At 37.6% G+C, this 20,851-nt stretch overlaps 1 protein-coding gene across 1 annotated transcript in view; it reads left to right on the plus strand.

Annotated features, from left to right (window-relative positions):
• Positions 1–19,638, plus strand: part of tmem65 (transmembrane protein 65) — a 41,599-nt gene extending 21,961 nt beyond the window's left edge. The window contains exons 5-8 of the mRNA XM_088326177.1: positions 619–673; positions 3,903–3,945; positions 14,446–14,551; positions 18,028–19,638. Coding sequence (XP_088182303.1) covers positions 619–673; positions 3,903–3,945; positions 14,446–14,551; positions 18,028–18,174 — 351 coding nt within the window. The 3' untranslated portion in view covers positions 18,175–19,638. The remainder of the gene's footprint in view (positions 1–618; positions 674–3,902; positions 3,946–14,445; positions 14,552–18,027) is intronic.
• Positions 19,639–20,851: the final 1,213 nt, after the last annotated feature.

Genomic DNA, 20,851 nt, shown 5'->3' on the forward strand with positions numbered 1-20,851 from the left:
TGCTCCTCATAGAGGAAGTAATATTGATCTCTTATATCTCAATGTCTTGAGCTAAGACTACAGTTGCAGCATGACCTGATTTTGGATACATTTTTTGAGTGAATGTCCGGACGCTCCCAGGATTTTTTTTTTTAATCTTAGAAAAGCCACCACTATTATGAAATAAAATCCACCTGATATGTCTGCTAATTTATTCAAAAATGTATGTAGTCTGAGTGACCTAAATAACACTATTTTTTTAATTAATGGTTCAAAGTTGCCATTTACAAAAGAGCTTTATTTCCCACACAGAGGATGAAAGAAGTAATTCCCCAAGTTAGGTTTTGAATTTTAATAATACATTATGCATGAAAGTAAACAACAGAAAGTAAATGCTTTTCTAAAGAAACATATTTAGTTGGTACTTTACTGTGCAACAAGAAAGAGTAGTGTACTGTATTTAAATCTTGCCATCTGTCAGTAAAAGAAATTTTCATGATTTTATCAAATAGTACTTGAAATAATTGCCTGATAGATGCATGGTTGTATTGATGGTTTTCAAAATGAAAATATTGTTCCACTACTATTAAAGTATCATGGATTCACCTGTGCACTCATAATATGTTTGTCACCCCCCAGGGAACACAGATTGAGTTGTCCATTGGTGTGATATTTGGCATTTCTACTATGGCAGGTAAGAGCGTAACTGCTTTGTAATCCATCTTTAATTCATTTTTCCGCCATAGAAGGGAAATGGAGAACCCAGAAATTATCTTGTCAGATGGAGGTATGGCACGTTCTTACCATAAAGGAAAGGAAGTACATTTTACGGTTCATCTGCTTTATGGAGTCTAATGCACATTTAAATCCTCCTAGTTGCCAATTCTCTGATTGCTATTTTAATGGTGCAATGCATAGGAAACAAAATAACAGAAATCCAAACCATATACTTCATGAATGATAAATAAACAAAAATGAAATACTTTATTTATGTTAAAGTTAAAAATATATTTTCATTATTTATTGGTTTGAGACATATCCACCTTGGCCTCACTGTGAAAAGATATTGTCATTCCTGAAGGTACATTGCGTACTATTTGAGCACTAGATGGCACTGTATTGTCTAATGCGAACGAAAACCAGTGCCAAATGAACACAGTGCAACAAGATACCAGACAAACACTTTTAAGGGACAGGGTGTAACATTTACTGCCTCCTGGTGGTACAAAAAAAACCTTTCATTTAGTTAAAAAATGACATGGATTCTAGGCAAAATACATGAACTATCATACCAATGTTGATTTATAAAAAATAAAGTCATGTTTATTTGTATAGCCCTTAATCATACTATTGCAAACTACAGACTATTATTAAACCATCTGATCTAAAACCTACATGGGGGCAAGGAAAAAAATCAAAAACCTCAGCATAAGGAAAATGATGAAACCTTGAGAAGAGACCGCATATGAATATTTGTTATACATAGTGGAATTCATACCCAGTAGTCGTCGCCTTGTTTGCCTGGCATCTTGCGAATGAAAGCCAGTGCCCCTGAGTACAGCGTAGCAGCAACAACAGTGCTATCTAGTGGTCAAATATTACACACTGTGGCTTTTAAAAGTGAATAAGCCCTGTCAGGTCAAGAAAGATAAGCGGTAAGGAGAGCAACCACTTTTAGATGTAATTTTCATTAAAGTAGCCAGAAATCTGACACTTGCTACCTCTTATCTTGAATCGTCAAGATTCGACCACGAGCACCCGGCACTTTATGTCATGCTTGAAGCCCACTTACTGTCTAGCTAAAAAAAGGCACCAGTATCTTCTCTACCTTTTTCCAACCTCACATTTTCACCCTTAGAGACACTCTTAGGGCCAAGTTCCGAATGGATGCCTGTTTCCCGACCCTTGCACAGTGATTTAGCACGGATGGAGTCAAGTTCACCCATCACTTAAATTTCTGCTAAGCAAATGAGCGGGAATGAGATGGAAGCTGCTCTGTTGCAAAATAATCTATTGTATTAGTTGGCTCTCGAGTGTTTTTTGATTGTTGTTAAAAAGTTACTCTTACTGTATTTGTATGTATATATGTATGTATATGTGTGTGTATGTATAAAATTCATTTTTTAATTTTTTTTTAATTCATTTATTTTTCCGGGTTCAATTCCTATGCCATTTCTCTAGCTATTGCTTCATTTGGTTTCATATAATTTATTATTTATCAGCTAAACTAATGAATAACCCATTCTATGAGGATTATAATTTAGCAGATAATTACAATTTAACCACTGTTGAAATTTTTGGAAAAATTAAATATTATCATCTATATTATTATAATTCTACTAATAAGTGCATTAAATAAATTCAGTGCCGTGAAACAGTATTTGTCCCCTTCCTGATTTCTGTGGGGGGTTTTTATCACTCACAAATGTTTCAGATTAACCACAGCAAGTTTTACTGGTCCTGAAGCAGCAAAGCAGCCCCAGACCACCACCATGTTTTACTGTTGACATCACTTTATTTTTGTCAAATGCTGTGCCATTTTTACGCCAGATATAATGGGCACACCTTCCAAAAAGTAAAACCTTTGACGCATCAGTGCACTGAATGTTTTTCCGAAAGTCCTGAGAACAATCAAAATGTTTTTTTGGCAAACCTGAGACAACTCTTTGTGTTCTTTTGTGACAGCAGTGTTTTTTTGCATGACAACTCTCCCCTGGATGCTAATTTTGACTGGTGTCTTTCTTATGGTGGAGTCATGTACAGTAAATGCTGTGGGACTGCTTTGCCCTGTCAAGACCAGGACAACTTGCAATGGTTGAACGAATAATGAATGTTGGTGATTACCAGAAGATCCTGAAGGAGACTGTCCGGCAATCAGTTTGTTCCATCAAACTCAAGCGTTATTGGATCATCCAGAAGAACAAGGATCCGAAACACACCAGCAAGTACACCTCTGAATGGCTCACAAAAAACAAAATGAAAGCTTTGTATTGGCCAGGTCAAAGTCTGGATGCAAGTCTCAATTGAGTTGCTGTGGTGTGACCCTAAATGGTCAGTTTATGGTAGAAAACCCTTCAATATGGCCGATTTGAAACAATTTTGCAAAGAAGAGTGGGCCAAAATTCCTCCAGCATTTTGAAAGACTCATTATCAATTATCGAAAATTTTTGTTTTCTGATATCGCTCCCAAAAGTGGCCCAATTCTCTCTTAGGACCAGAAGGCAGTTACTTTTCACAAAGGGCCAGATAGGTTTTGATTGTTTTTTGTGCCTTTTAGAAATTGAATCAACATTTTGAAACGGGATTTTGTATTTCCTTAGGTTGTTTCTGTTTGATAATCAAATATATGTGATGGTCTGAAACCGTTGTGAGTGATTAAATATGCAAAAACACAGAAGTCAGAAAGGGGGTAAATATTTTTTATGGGCACCGTACATGCATACGTACAATTTGAATGTTTCATTAGGCTCATCATACAAACAAACAATTGTTTGCTAATGATGAGATTAATATTCATATGTTTATTCTGGAAATGTTATGGAGTCGCTTAAGCCCCCCCCCCTTTCCATCAACAAGCGTCCTTAGTACCACTAAAAAACAACTATTGTTGTTAGAGCGCACTTGCACCAGCATGTGAAGGTGGACTGAAAAGTACATGTTTTCATTATAGAGCCAGTGACCTGGAAACAGGGCGAGTTTGGCATCCTGTGCAATAGATTTGCTATATTTTTGTACAATCGGACTCGCTTTGAGGAGAGTTAAAATTCACACTGACCCAAAAAAAAAACATCTCCGTAACTTATTAGCTGTCAATCCAACTTGCTTTTTTTCTTAGATTCTATCCTTATGCTTGTTGGGAATGCTTGATGCATAAGAATCTCACCCTAAAATAGAAATTTTACACTTGTCTCTTCTTTCCATAGCCGCTGCTCTTGGCAACTTGGTGTCTGATCTGGCAGGACTCGGGTGAGAAACAATTTGCACGCGCACACACACCTATCATGACCCTCACTACACACAGTGACTTGAATTTAAATATTTGACTTTTAACATACTGCTTGCAACTGCATTTTATTATTGTAGCTTTTGTAGTGCACATCCTTAAGAGAAACGACTGGTGAAAGTATTCATTTTCTCCAAGTGGAAACATGTTGAATTTCTAAGCACATGACAAATGTAGCACACCAATAAGGCTACAGTAATATCAAATGCCATCATTTTCACTATCTCTAGCGGGAATGGTGATTTTTTTTTTTTTTCCCTTTCATTGCGATTTTATTAATTTGAATTTTTGATCACCGGGGAAACAAACTTAAAACTATTTCAGCTTGTGCAATAATAATACAGCATCCAAGGTGACAATATTACATAAAAACAAACCAAACAAATAAACGGACAACAACAAGAAGCAAAATAAAAAGAAAGAAAGAAACGAGGTAAGAAAATAAACATAAAAGCAACAGTACCTTGACGAACACATGAAAAGCAGATAGAGTAATTGTGCTTGCTGCAGTAGGTGGCTCCCCACACATAAGACCCCCAGATGTCTTTTTGTAAGAAAAATAAAATACAATAAATAAATAACAATGCATCAAACATTATACATGAAGCAGTAAAGTTAAAAGTCAAATGAAGGGATTGGAACCAGCATTATGTAATTACACCAGGCAGGTTACTCAATCTGGGATATCTGGGAAATTTATTTTACTAACATAGAGAAACTAGACCAGCTTAGAATATATTCAGAGAGTCTTTAAGTGTTTATCTAGTTTCCTGTTCCAATATTGTTTTAATCTTGGTCAACAAGGTCTTAGTCAGATTGCATATCTTTCCATGAAAAACTGACAAACTGGCTATAAATGAAGGAAGTGGGTCAAGGACCTTGTCCAATACAGTCCCTTTTGGAAGAATGAGGCAGCATGTGTTTATACTGTAGACAAAGCTGCAGATCTGGAGGAATCAAAAGAGTTATTGTGAGACATGTTAAATTTGGCCATGAGTTGTTCAAAAGTTGTAAAGGTGTTATCTATATAAAGATCTTTAAGCCCGTTAATAACCCGGTTTTATAGCCAAATTTGAAACTGCTTATTTTGCTTTGCTGAGAAATTAAGCAAAGGTGGCTTATTAACTACCAATGGGTGCGCTTTTATACAAGTTTATATTTACAGTTTATATACAGTCTGACTGGGATCAGAATTCAGATGTTTGGAGCAATACGGACTAACTGACATGAGATGGCATGTGAGTAATCTGATTATAAGAGCATAGTGGGAGCATTGTAATTGCGCAAATAGACATTGTTTCTGCATTAAACTTTCAGGATTATTTCATTCATATCACTCACAAACAAGTACTGTTCTTGTTTCCTTCCTGCTTTAAAAAGTGTGCTCCACGGCTGCGTTTGGTGTGTTTACAATTTCTTCAAACGTGTCTTGCCAGAAGCATGGACTTGCAATATATGTGGAGACTGTGGGATTTGACAATTTTGAAAATAAAATGGAAATGACCAATAGTGATCAACCAATACATGAATCAGGAGTTTACATGTATCAAGTCCACAGTTTTGTGGCACCAACAAAGGGAAAAAAATATCCCCAGGTGAAAAAAAATCAAATCATCAGACTGCGTATGCATGCACGAGTGATCAAAAAACAGTAGAACTAACTCATTTAGACTATTTAAGGTTAGACTAAGACCATAAAAAGATTTATTTGCGTGTTTAGATGGCTATAAATAACAAGAATACTTGCAATAGTCCGCTTTCAATCATGTAAACATACTCAATGACTGTTATAGTTGTTTATTTTTTTCAAACTGGGCTTTAAGTGAATGAGTTAATATATGAAAAACAAACAGACAAAACCAAACACTTAAATTGCTGCAAATGCTTGACAGACAATACATTGATGCACAAAGATGAGTCAAAACAGTGCAATTGCAGAGATAGGCAAACTTTTGGGCCCTTTTCCTCCGTCCTTGTTCAATCCAGAACAAAAAAAAAAAGCAATAAACACTGCTGTCACAAAGACGTGAGAAGCAACATTTTACACTTACACTCTCTAATACGTTTCACAGACCCTCTGGTCTTTTTTTGGGCAAAAATTGCATTTCATTTAAATGTTCAAAAGTCCAACAACCATGGAGCTTTTTAAGATGTGGCAGTATTTATCGTATCTTGCTAATCATATTGTTTAAACTGTATCAAGAATAACATAAAATTTCTGAACTCTGCCCGGTCGGTTGAAACATCTTGTGCAAGCAGGAAGAGGCCAAACTCAAGAATAGTCAGTGAGCTTAAGCCCCACAGTAGAAATTGAGCTAACAAATGAGTAAAAGTATGATAACTAATTAAGTCCTTGACAGGCAACAATCGCAGTAATGATTTATTAAGGATACCCGTCTGGACAAATCCAGCACGATAATATTGTCAGGCTCCATTAACCAGCTATGTTCTTTGGACATGCTGGTGTTTATGATCAATAGGATTATGCACACATATTTTATACTAGGTACAATAATTGTATTATTTATTTCCAAGTTTTGCACACTAGACATCAATCAAGATTTGTTATGACGCTCTGATTGATGGCGTGCACTGTTGCGGCTTTTTTCTTTTTACATTCACACTGACATACACGTGCATACACAACGTTCACAATGTGCCACTCTCTCATAATCCTGAGAACAACCCCAAGGTACGCTGTCAAGGTGAGACGAGATCAGATAGGTGGGAAGCCGGGAGCTATGATTTATCCCACTTCATATTCACTTTGGTGAGTTAAATGGAGGAAGGCACAGTTATCATTTGAGCACAAACTACGTTACGCTTTGAAGTCCTTAGATTCAAATGATCTTGATCGTTGGCTGGTTGATCTGAGTTGAATTTCAGTTTGAATGTGTCTCCTTCTCTCTCTGTAATTTTCTGGACAGGCTTCCACTTGTGTTTGTTTTTGTACCTCCCTCAGGGTTCGTACGGGTGCTTGACACCCTTAAAAATGCTTATGCACCCAATTATTTAGTTATCAGTAATTTCAGATGTTTTGCAGTAGAAACAATTTGATTGGTGCTGGGTTTCTCCCTTTGAAGGTACTGGAAAAATAAAAATGGCATGGAAACTGCTTGAAAAGTGCTTGGATTTGGGCATCAAAAAGGTGTATGAACCCTGCTTCTTGTAAGGCAGTGGTTCTCAAATGGTGGGGCTGGCCCCCCCTGTCGGGGTGCAAGGCTCCGTCAAGGGAGGCGCAGGTGCGTTTGACCTCAGGGATTATTTTTTTATTTTATTTTTTTACATTCCAAAAAATCAAGTGTAATTGCACAACCACTACACTAGGGAGCAGTCGCACTCTCGTTGGCAGTGTTTTGTTTACATTCAACCTACATGCTGTGCATATAGCAGAGTATAAGCATTGAGTATGAAGTGTAGATACAAAGTGGAGCAAACCTTCAAGTGACCCATGAAAAAATAAGCAGGATGAGGAGACAGACTTCTTCTGGGAGGGTGCAAGAGGGTTTCTTCTTCCTATGGGGTCGTGACAGAAAATAATTGTTAAGCACTGCTTCAAGCAAATCAGCCCCGTCAGACTCGTGTATCTTGTCCAGGTGTCTCTTTCGCTTGTAATTTCTTTTTTTTTTTTTTTTGTTTTTTTACATTTTCCTTAAGTCTTTGCCAGGGCTTATGCATGTCATCCATGTCCATTTCTAGTCATGTTTCATCCCATGTTTTCTTACTTTTGTTTTGTACTAAATCTCAAAATAAAATGTTGTGTAAAACGTTACATCATATAAATATTGACTTCATTGATTACTTCTACACTCCGGTTGGAATCATCTCAAGGGAAATCAAACAGTACCCTTGCAGTTTTACATTTGCATATATTACAGTCTGGCCTTTCCTGCTTTGCACTTGCTCCATTTGCTGACCCAATTTCAGACGGACCGGTTGGAATATACATTAAGTAGTACCGAGCAAATGAGCCCCACCGTAAGATCAATGTTGTATGACGACAACATGAGACATAAAAATTGCTTATGAGTAATTTTCTGCACTTCCTGTCTGATACTCCATAATCGGTCATCAATCATGGCAAGTAATGAATGTTAGATAATGGCTGCTAACTCCCAAGTCAACAATCCCTTCCCATCTCATGGGCACCATATCGTTAAGCGGTTATGAAATAATTCTGTTGTTTTCTATCAAGGCTTTCCAGCATGCACATACAAATAAATATGCTGCTTATCCGAGACCTCAGGTGCTTGTTGACTGTACCAGACCTGCTGCTGTCAGATTGAATCTTGGCAAGCTCTGTCCCCTGCTACTGTTCCTTTTTTTATATTGGCTAATTTATCTGCTGCTTTCCAACAAGGCCAGGAAGGCCTCTCCATAACACATAATTGGACAGGCATAAAAGAAAAAATACCATAGGAAGCACTTTTTACCTCTAAGGGATATAGTAAAGAGAAATATATTCCTGTTTGCCACCTTATGACCGTAGCAGAACATTTTGGTATATCATCATCGGATTCTCATTTATCTTCTCTTCTTGCTGCATCCCAAACTATTATCATCCTTAAAATCAAATAAAACGACTGGTCCTTCTCCTTAAAGTGATTATTGGATTGTGTGCTATTTAGCATCTCTTAATGGTAAAAAATAATTTTAAAAAATGAATATTTATTTGGATATCATATATACGTATTTAAAAAAAAAACTGTTAAGTCAAGGAATTAGTACTCATTTTACATAACATAAGACTCACCGAGAAGGAGCTGACATGATAAATGGGAAAAATTGGAAAAAAATGGTTAGGTTTGGTTCCTTTGAGTCTCCATAATTTCTTCATCCATGTGCTTTGTAGCATTCCTTTTCCGTTGCACTACACAACAATGACATCTTGACCATTAGTGGTCAAATATTACACAGTGTCCATTTAAACATGATGTTCTTAGCTATTAATTGCAGCCAACATTCACCAAATTTGTTTTGAGGTTTCCAGTTAAAATGTGCAAGTGGTCCTCGTTAAAATACATTGAATCACAAAGCTAATCATCACAATCTATTTCAAACCATTTTTCTGAGCTTGTTTCATGCATGTCAACATGCCATAAGGCTGTTATGTCACCCAAGCTTTGGTGTTACTTCTGCAACATCAGCTAGCTAGCGAAAGACATTGAGGGCAATTGGCAACGCCAGAAAAATACTCCACTGACAAGTGCAGGGTGTTAAGTCATTCAGCGTCAGCTGTGTTTGGCTCAATTATCTGAACTCCCTAATAACACAGTATGTGCTGTAGTATCATGGGTAGTTTTGTAAAAGCATGCTTAAAGCCCCAGTGTGTAGTATATAGTGGCCCTTAGTGGTCAAAAATACTTCATTCCTTTGAACAGGCTTCATAAGGGTGCTTGAAATCCTTAAATTCTTGAATTTTAGTGTTGCACTTTCAAGGTCAGGTGAATGCTTGAATTTTGGGTAAAGTGCTTAAAAATGCTTGAAATTGTTGCCATTTCCATGTTTCTTGGCAGTCTGACTCTATTGACCACACAATAAATGAAGAAAAATAAAAAAGTGCTTGCGTCACCACCCTTTACTGGTAGCACCCAAGAGGACCGCTCTATTTAGAAAACAGTCCCTTTCGCTCAGCTCCCGAACGGCTCCTCATTTTTTGTTTTGTTTTTTAAATTAAATATATTATTAATAATAATAAAACATGCGCCAAATGATTAATTAATTAGTAGTTTTACATGTTTTGCAGGGGATACCTGAAAAACAAATGACATATAAATTCAAATACTCACAGATCTACACACAAAAAAATTAAAATACAAAACCGTTTTAGCTTTAAAGACCCTGAACAAATTTAAAGGCAAACAACAACGTAAAGGCCCTTTCTGTGTTTGTAAACAAGTGTGACGTAGCCAAGCTGCGCAAACATTGTTGAGGCAGAATTCATGTCCGTATATAGCAGCCCATTGACAAAAAGATCATAGATAGGAACAGCTCAAACTAGAACAAACTATTTGCTAGCAGTAAGATAGTGACTTTATTTTGGACAAAATCAACAACAAAAAACTGTTCTTTTGATCTGCGCTGGATTTCTACCTTTGGAAAATGTCAAAATTAGCCTTGAAAGTGCTTGAAAAGTGCTTGAATTTGGCCATGAAAAAGGTGTACGAACTCCGTGTTCTGTTTCAGGCTGAAACTTATCCTTGCTCACAAGATGATACTGTATAACAATAGGACTCTGAATATTGCAACGTGGTATTCTTTGGGCTCTGAATGTATGTGCTTCAGCCTCATTCCAAGCTACAACCGCCTCTAGGTGAATTACTCCACACTGTCACTTATTAGTTATCTTAAAAATTATTGTGTTTGCCTTTCCTAATTAAATAGGATATTTCCCATCCCTCAACCCAGCTGACTCAACATTTGGGTGATGCGTAGTAGCTGGGCGGTCGTCAAACATGTCATTTGGTCTAACTTCAAAAGTTATAAATGCGTTTGTCACAGCGGAACAACATGTCAGCAAAAAACTGACACTTTGGGTCACAATAATTTTGTCATCGCGTTTCATTAAAAAAAAAAAAACAATCAAAAGTGGCTGCACAGTCCCACCGGTTTACCTTGAGTGATAAATGATTTTGTGGCATTGCAATCTAAAAACCCTTCATGAGATTGCAGATGAGTCATTGAGAGCATCAATCCAGCCGCTTGGCATCATCAGAAAAGCGATTGATGCTCGTTTTTCACGCGCAGTCCTGACACTTTTTCCACTGCAGAATTTATTTGTGGAGGTGATTTGGACCAAAGTTTAAATATTGTCCTCGAATTATTTTAAAAAAATGATCGTTAACCTCAACATTTCATTTAAATATTCATGCAAGTACTGTTAGCCGTGTAAAAAGCTGTTCAGAGTTGCGTCCTCAGTGGTGCCCGTGAACAAGTTATTACTATACTGCCTTCTTGTGCAATTTTTTGCATAGTGTCTAAAGTGTTGGAAGGAGATTTTTGGGGAGTTCATGTATAATGACCTGTCATAATATTAAAATTCAACACTACATATATTGACCCTTTGCACACGCGTGACCTAACCATGTAATGACGGCAGGAAATCGGAGTAAATCGTACTCCCTGTGGGTGAGGCCAGTAAACAGTAGACGACACAAACAACAAAAAGCTTTACTATTGAACACTATTGTCAAAGACTAGTCAAACGAATATTGTGCAGCTGTATGATGAAGTAGCTCTCCTTGGCGAGAAGCACAATAAGCACTATTTAGAGAAACTATGGATAGCGAGGCTAGCTATCGACCTATAAATTCTTCCTCCTGACATACTCGTCCAGTCTGCCTGACTTCACTCCAAACGATATGTAAATTGTATTGTAAATGGAGTATCACCGCTGATCTAAAAGCTTATAAAAGTCCACATGCTTACCAATTCTTCATAGCTGGTTAGTGTTACGCCTTGAGTAAAAGTATGCCTTGCTCATTGACGCAGGGAGGCACCATAATGGCAAAGATATGCAGTGTTGGATATGCTACTTTAAAAAGTAATTAGTTATAGTTACTCACTACTTCTCCCAAAGAGTAACTTGAGTTAGTAACTGAGTTACTCTGTAGTAAAAGTAACTAGTTACCAGGGAAAGTAATTATTATTCTTGTTCCACGGACAGACTGAGGAGATCATTTCTTCCTCATGCCTCGAGGCTCTTTAACTCCACCCAGGGGAGTAAAAGCCCACATTAAACCACACCCCCACATTGCGTATTACCCTATTTTTATTAGTGTGTATTTTATGTAGCACTATTTAAATATTCTACAGCAACACGTTACATTGGGTATTTATGTATTATATTCCTTTTACTTTCTTATTGTTTTATTTTCAACACAAGGATACTGCTGGAAGTGTGAATTTCCCTACGGGGATGAATAAAGTATCGATCTATCTATCAATCTCTATCTATATATCTATCTATTTCCGTTTCTTTATATTGATATGTCAAAGAATTTGAATTTTTCTGAGCAGTATTCTAGTCAGTTAAATAGAGAAGAACAGACAGGTAGTTGTATTCTAGAACCTTGTAAAATTGGAGCCGCTAAACAAGATTCATACATAAAATTTTTGTTACGCTTGTCCTATGGAAACCATATTTTTTGAAAATGTGTTTCCCTCCTTCATCTTTTCCAATTGCGTAACAAAGATCTAGGGAGCGGAAAAGAGCCACATGTGGCTCCAGAGCTGCGTGTTGCTGACCAGTGGAAAGCATTTTTGATTAGGGGAATGGGAGATGTGAGCCAACAATGACCAAAACCCCTTTATTTACCACGCTGTGCCCACTAAAACATTTTGAAAGTCATCTGAAGAGAGTGTGTATGCATGTTTGTCAGGATTTTGTGCAGCAGCCTCCAGAATAGATGAGACGGTCGCGTAGGTCAAAAAATGATTGATTTTTGTCACCTTGATGATTTATGCCCTCCTCTACCACCCGACCCCCTCAAAAATATGAAATCTGTCATGATGATAACATCTCCACTTTTGGTTTGACTGCCCTTCATGCAAATCCGTTATGATACAGCATGCCACACCGTCTTCAAGGGGACGCCGGTGCACAATTGACTGGAGAACCCCCCAATGGCTGCTTCTAATCACCCATACCTGACGTTCATTAACAATTCTGTATATAATGACTGTGCCTTGCCTGTTCTTGTTTCCTGATACCTTGAGAGCAGACTTCTAGTATCCTGCTAGCTGTAATACTGTTCGGGACTGTGTCTTTTATTAAAAAAAAAATCCCATCCTTTCTTTGTGAATTCCTTTTTCCCCCATATGAACTTGGCAACTCGAGTGATGGGCAAGGTGAAGTCTCATAAATCATTGAGACATTGTCCCATACGGGTACAGCCAAATGTTCACGACTTGGTCTTTCATTCATATCGGCTCTTTTTTGAATAACCCCTGCCGTATTGCAGCTGTATTTTAAGTCCTGGTGAAACAATATTCTTAACGAATTTTGAACTTATTTTTACGGTTGCCCGCCAAGTCTGGCTTGTGTCATCATCGAAGCCTTTGTAAATGTCTCTCTTGCGCTTGTTTCAACTTTTCTTTTTTCATCTTAGAGTTTGGCTTGGCGTTTGAACTGTGCTTGAATCAGGGATCTTCTTACTTTCAACAAAAACAAGGGGATAAGCGTGATGTCACTCTCCACCCCTGTACAGCTTTGCTATATATAAGATAAAAACCATAAAATCGGTCAAGGTGGGAAAGTAGAAGTAGTTGACCTATTCAAGCAACCACAAGCGTTGGAGGCCTGTTAGTGCAAAATTTTTACCAAAATAGTAACCCATTGAGAAATTTTGTCAACCAACGCCAAACATGAATCCGGTTCGGAAACTCCAGAACATGAATTGTGGTTGGAGTTTTCAGCCAATTTTCAGCCAGGTTCTTGTTTGTTGCCATGACCGCTTTTCATTGTAGGTTCCCAGCTAGCCTGGCTACTTACTGCATGTTTTTGGTCTGTCAGCCTCCCGTTTTTCTGCTGATCAGTCCCGTTTAGCACTCTTTAGCATCCTGCTAGCCTGCCATGATCATTTGGCATATTTACTGCTGTGTTTGTGTTTGTTACCAAGCTGTTTTTTTTGTTTGGCTTCCAGTTATCCTGGCTGCTTACTGCCTGTCCCGGCTGTTTTAACCCCTGTTAGCTCTCTGTTATTTTTGCCAGTTCCCCCTATTTTTCCTACTCGCCTTTTGTTGTAGCATTGCAGCAAATCACCTGCAACACAATGCTTAGGCATTCTCGACAACAACTACCAAAACAAAGCTTAAAACAGTCAAAACCTCTTTGACTAATTAACACGTAAACCAATATGGTGACTGTCTTACTAGGGTGCTGGTGTTCTTCAGATGACATCACAGCTTAGAAAGTCAAAGACGAGACAGGCTGTCTTAAAAATGCATTATATTGGACAATAATTGGAATGTACTTACCAAATATATATGAAGATATTATTTTTTAAAAACGTATTTTTTTTACATTTTGTTCGTTTTAGATTTTGAGTGTCTTCTTAATATTGAACTAATTCAAACGAAATTTATTGGTGACACTCCTTTATTTTGATTATTATTGCACACTATTGTCTGTCGTTTTGACTATCATTGTTGCTATCGGCCAATCACGTAGCTGTTCTTTGATATCCACACGCTTTGGGGTTGATCTGTTTTTTGTAACCTTGAAGATTGATTACATAGACGGGGGTTTAGGAGAGGGCTTTAGAACGGGAATGAAATTCTCTCATCTGAAGGCTTTTCTCCCTGCTCTAGCAGGTTAAAAATCCATTCAAGTCGTGTGTCTGCGCCTTTGTAAATCATATCTGAAATCAAAACAAAACGGAGACATGACAGTAATGGAAACAAACACAAATGATTTTGAGCAAACATCCATTTGACAGTTCTTTTGTGTTTTATTCTTGCAGGTTGGCTGGTTACGTGGAGGCCTTGGCGTCCCGGTTGGGGATGCAGATCCCTGACCTGAGTCCCAAGCAGGCCGACATGTGGCAGACCAGGGTCAGCTCCCACTCGGTCAGTAAACAGCAGCTGACGCTTTATTTATTAGTTGCAAACTAAACTAGTGTTGTGTGCCCTTAGACCTTGTCAAGTATAACCCAGGACATGTTTCAATTGTATATAAATGGAAACAATAAATTAATAACATAAGCATCTTTTTACTTTCAGTAAGAAACAGTTGACTATAATATTCCACTGGATCAATGGGTAATACCAGAAATATCAATCTGTAGTTAATTAACCGCCAAGGTACAAATGAAATAACACTTCCCAACAAGCATAATATGTATTTTCGAACAGTGTTCCCCAACCCGTTTTGGCCCAGGCATATTATTTTCATCAAAAAAAATCTCAAGACACAAAATTGACAGTTTCGCCTTGTTATTATTATTTGTATTCCCCATGTGTGGAACAAATTCAGGTTATTAATTTTTCAATTGGTTTTACTATAATTCTATCTTGTTATTGCATTCAATCCTTTCTCAATTTTTTGTAATTTGGCTTGTTTTCTAAGAAAATAATAATTAAAATTTGCAAAATGATGTGCCTTACGTTTACTTTATTTTATTTACTTTAAACAATCTTAAACAGCTTTATTATACAACTTATTATTAAAGTTATTAAATACAGTATATTTCCCTGTACTACTAGCAGATAGTATGCAAAAAGAAAAAATATATGGAAATCTGCTGCCACCCGCTGATGTGGATGAATGCTACGGTTACTCAGCTTATCACTGTAAGAATGTAAAGCTACTCAACAAAAGCATGCTTCTTTGCAAGGATAGATTAGTCAAGTTCCTATTGCACCCTAGACAAGGTCTCGGGGTACACATGTGTGCCCCAGCACACTGAATGAAAAACAAAGGTTTAGTTGTTGAATTTTGGTCTAGATACAGTCTTGTGAGTTTTTGACATATTTCAGTGAAAAGTATAGCTACATGTGTGAAATTGTTTAGTTTTTTTAATGAAATGAAATGATCTGAAATGATCTGCAATTATATAGCGCTTTTCAAGTCAATGACTTCCCAAAGCGCTTTACAGTGTGCTTCACATTTCCCAATAGCGGCCTTGTATTGCAGCCATGTAAGAAGCTAACCTGCTTATTGGGGGCATTAGGGGTTTAGTGTCTTACCCAAGGACACTTCGACATGTAACACGGAGGAGCCGGGATTCGTACTGTGATCCCTTGATCCCAAGACGAGTGCTCTACCTCCTGAGCTACTGCTCCCCCCATCAAACTTAGACCAAATATAGTCCATAAATAGTAGTTTTGGTTTACCTTGTCTAATGTGGTCCAAATTTGGCTCCCACAAAGTTATTTGAATGGCTTGAAAAATATATGTTTTCAAGTTTTGTTTTTACAACCATATAAAGACATATTTTGGCCAGAACCTTAGCTTCTATTTAATGTATTTTCAACGTTTTCTCAAATTCTGGGTGGAACCCATTACAAACTGCATCCTCCCAAGAAAAAACTAGATGAAAAGACCATGACATCCATGGAATGTCTTCATTTAGTTTGAGAATGAAGGTCTAAAAAAGGATATTTTTCAAAAACATTTCCAACCAGATAAAGACATCTTTTGGACGGAACCTTAATTGCTTTGGGCAATTTGGATGGGTGTCGTATACACACGTCTTGCAAACTTTGCCTCGCCTTGGTTGGGATCCATTAAAACCTGCTTCTGATTGGCCGGCGCTGTTAAACCACAAAATGTGACTATTCTGGTTGGCCAAACACTCCATCACTCAAATACCAAACTGGTACTATGAAACCTTGAAAAAAACGCAGTGTTTCGTGGTGACACTATCGCACAACGTCACATCTCAGTTCTCTTTTAATCGTGCAGCTCTAACGACTTGTGTCTTCTTCTGCGCAAGTGTGATATGGTGGCGTTCACACAGGAGACACAGAAGTTACGGGAGATCGCATACAAGTCGCATTTCATTGGAAATGTGAACGATCTAACAAAAACATCGTATTTCAGCCATTAATCGGAACTGAGCATTAAGCTCTGAAGTGTGAACCTAACCTTATATACAAGCCCACAGTTCACCCTTTAGTAGCCTCATCTACGTCCTCAGCTATGTCCGCCGCCTTACATGCCACACGGAGCGCAAATTTCACACTTTTATGTGCCATTATGGTTGTGAAAACACTGTAATTGGCCTGTGGAATAGACGGGCTACACACAACGCAATTTTAGACATTCATTTTTTGATAAAATCATGTCTACAATTAATGAAAATCCAATGTCCAGAGAATGTCTGGTGCTGTTAGGATTGAACAATGTGAAGCACAAACGAATGAATGGCCAATTATTTATTACCGTATTTTCCGCACTATAAGGCCCACCGGGTTATAGGGCGCACCCCCAAAAAATAGTTTTTGGTCCTATATTTTCCATACATAAGGCGCTACAATGGGAACGTCGACAAAACAGTCAGATAGTTCAGTCAAACTTATTACCCCCTTAACATTCCGAAAGCTTGCAAAGAAGCAAATACGTGTCGTAGACACGTGCGGATGCGGTGTCCATACGATGTCACCAAACAAACATTTCTTAGTTTTCATTTTATTTTTTGCTACCAACTGTGTGGACAGCATAGTAAGAATTTTATTGTACAGGGAAACGGGGTTCTTTACTGTGCATATGACAATAAACACTTTGAATTGAATTTAGTTTAAAAATAGACTCATCACAGAAACATCAAGATCATTCTAAAACAAGATACCGGGAAAATATAAATCCGCATAGCTCACCTAAGTTCTCTTGAAGCCTTCACGTAACCATGGTCTTCTTAATACCGTGAGTGTAGTAAATCCAGGAGAGTAAAATATTTACAAATACAGAATAGTAAAACATGTTTTCTCTATGCCGTAGTGCAACCGTTGCAACATGTGATTTACATTCATCTTTTTCGGTCAATTGCAGGCTTTGTTTCGCCCCTTTAGCCTATGCGAGCCTGTAAATGATTAAAAAGGATCCGCCCTCTTTACCGCCGAATAACTTTAGCCAATAGTGACTGATTCAAATGATGATTGACACATTGGTTAGGAAATGAAACGCCGGTATATAAATCCCAGCATACACCGCGGACGACTTCGCCTTTGGGGGAAAATCTAGTCGGCGGCTGCTTGCTTTAGTTGTAAGACTTTGCGACTTAATATTGATCCATATATAAGGCGCACTGTATTATAAAGCGCATGGTCAGCTTTTGAAAAAAATATAGGCTTTTAGGTGCGCCTTATAGTGCAGAAAATACGGTATATGCAACAATTTCAATTTGTTTCTTTCGCAAAAATCAGACGTGGACGAAGTTGTCATTTCGAACACTCAATGATACCCTGAAAGGTTTTCAACAGTGACCTGCTTTTAAAGTGTGTGATGTAATTCTCTTTCACTGCTTTGATTTGTCAAACCCCAAAGTCCAGGGCGCAAAAAGGACGACGGGAATCCAATGTCTTGTTTTCCGTGTCGCTATCAGGGCAAAGCCATCGGGGTGGGCATCGGCTGCATCCTGGGCATGTTCCCTCTCCTCTTCTTTGACGACGACAAGAAAGGCGAGGGCAAGGACGGCAAGGATGGCAAAGACGGGACACAGACGGCCGCCGTCGCATCTGACGAAAAATGAACTGATGTGGACTCGCTCTTTGAAACCACGGAACAATAAAAGCCCAAATCATCCGAGGCTTTGTCTAGATCTGGTTTAAAAGCTTCATGAAATGAAGTTTCTGGATGTCTGATTCAGACGTGATTGTTATCATTCTCATCCTCAGCTTGCTCAATATATTTTGTTATCACTAACATGAAAAGGAACACAAATTTTATGAAGTAGCAGCATCATTTTAAGACCTATAAGACAATGTAACCTGTCTTAGAAATGAACAAAACGTGGAGACAGTATTCAGAGCTAAATTATGACGCCAGGAAGAAAAGCATTTTAGTTTGGCCGGCAGCAGTTGTACCTTCTGCCATCTAGTGGATAAGTTGAATTGTTGCAACCGTCATAATATATATATATATATATATATATATATATATATATATATATATATATATATATATTAGTTGTAAATGATTTATTTTGGGACCAATTAGCTTAAAATTGATCCACTCTCACGGGACCTCACAGTGTGCACACTATTATATTCTATCTGTTGCACTCTGCTGGTAAAGGCCACATTATTGGGTACCCTTGGCACCCTCCCCAAGTCTTATTTTCATTTTTTATTTCAATTATGGAAGTGCACCCCCTACATCAGAAACGGAAGTTTCTAATATGGTTTCCCTTTCACGTATCTCATTAAAGCTAAGAAGTACCTCGTTGTGTATGCTCTGACGTGCAAAATAGATTCTACCATATTTATATTTACAAATGATGTGCTTCCGTTTTCTCTTGAGTAGGAGATTCTTACAAACTATTGTTTTTCTATAACGATTTAGCATATGGGTTTGTATTGCGTTGTTGCTCCCTGCGTTTCAATGATTTAAATCTTTCGTGTATTCATTTAGAGCTGCTCATTTTTCAGCTGACATCCCAAGTGAAATTTATCTTTAATGACCTTTTGTTGGCGATCATTTGACCCCCACATATTCTATGTCGTCCTGACTTCTTCCATTAACTTGACTGAAGACAAAAGAAGCAGTTTGATCTTCTCAAAAGACTTCTATATATGATCAAATTGTACAGAATGTGGAATATACAAAACGCACAATAATAAATGAACAAGTTTATCCGTGATCAAAAAGTGAAGTTCCATTGATTTTGCTATTATTTACCTTTATTCTTTATGTATTACTTGATGTCTTATATTGAAATAACATTTATGACAAGAAACACTATCAAACACAAGTGTGAGGCTGCACACAACTTGATAGTATTAAATGACCGTTCCATTTTATTGTTGGTTGTCATGACGATGGTTATTTTGGGATTAGTTTGGAAATGCATGTACTGGACCGCATTGCTTTTACTTCTTAAATATTGTCTTTTTTTTCAAATAGAATCGTGGTCGAGGCCGCATGCACGATCCAGCATGGGTGTGGAGGATTTGTTGGAGAACATTTGATCTTTTATTAAACACTCAAACATTCACTTGGTCTGTGCACTCTTTGTCATTGTTCCTTGGAACCTAATTCATGATGCAATTGTATCACGCAGACATTATTTTTGTGTGCTAATCAAGCTAGAATAATTGGATAGAATGATAATAATACATTGTATTTCGAAACGCCTTTCACGACACCTAAGGTCCCTGTACATTTGAGTGGGACACGATAAACAAAGAGTAAAACAAGCAAGTAATAGCCAATAAAACAAATAGTTAAAGGAGGCAGTGTGTGAGGCATATGGTCAAGAATAGGCAAGTCTGGAGAGGTGACTTTTGAGTCCGAATTTGAAGGCGGACACAGAATTTCGGAGGTCAGGCCGCAATGAGTTCCAGAGCTGGGGGACAGAGCGACTGAAAGAGGTATGAGCCGGCTACCCGCCAATAGAGAGCCGGTTCCCTTCGAGACGCTATTTTTCTCATCTGATTGGTCGAAAAAAATTCAGGGATTATGTGCTCTTGATTTTGAATTTGTTGTTTTTGAAAAAGGTTATATTTTTTTGTATTTTATATTTTTGTTTGAAGATTTTATATATAATGTATGTTTCAGGTGTTTTTCAGTGTTAACGTTCAAGTGTTAATTTATTTTTCCTCCTTTTAAAGTCATTCATTATAATACACAATAAACGGTAATATATGGAGTGAGCCACAAAAACAACCCGAAGAGCAATTTGGGAGCCGAAAGAGTCGGCTCTTTTTAGTAAGCCAAGCCGGGAAAGCCGGTTCTCTAAAAATAGTTGGAATTCCTATCTCTACAACGGACAATTCAAATTATATGTAATGTATTAAACTCACTTTATATTGTTTACCCCTGATTGTTATTTCATTATATTGTTTATGGTTTATTTTTGTTGCACTACAAGTGTAGGCTAAATATCTTGTTAATGCAGTAAATATTACAATGTTCTATAATACAGCTACTGTCTGTGGTTCTCTCTTCAACCGACTCAAACGCTGCTAAGAATATTTCAAGTTCTTTGACATAAAACTACTTTTTGAAGTAATAGGAGTAGTTACTTTCCCTGCTAGCTAGCTACTTTTACTATAGAGTAACTCAGTTAATAACTCAATTACTTTTTACAGGAAGTAGTGAGAAACTAATTACTTTTTTAAAGTAACATGTCCAACTATTCCAAGGATTAGGGGCCAGGTGTTGGAGCCATGGGTATTCGCCAAGTGGAGGTAAGGTTTTGCTTGGGC

This window comes from Urocampus carinirostris, chromosome 2 (assembly GCF_059441175.1).
Source record: "Urocampus carinirostris isolate Australia breed hairy pipefish chromosome 2, RoL_Ucar_1.0, whole genome shotgun sequence".
Classification (NCBI taxonomy): Eukaryota; Metazoa; Chordata; class Actinopteri; order Syngnathiformes; family Syngnathidae; genus Urocampus; species Urocampus carinirostris.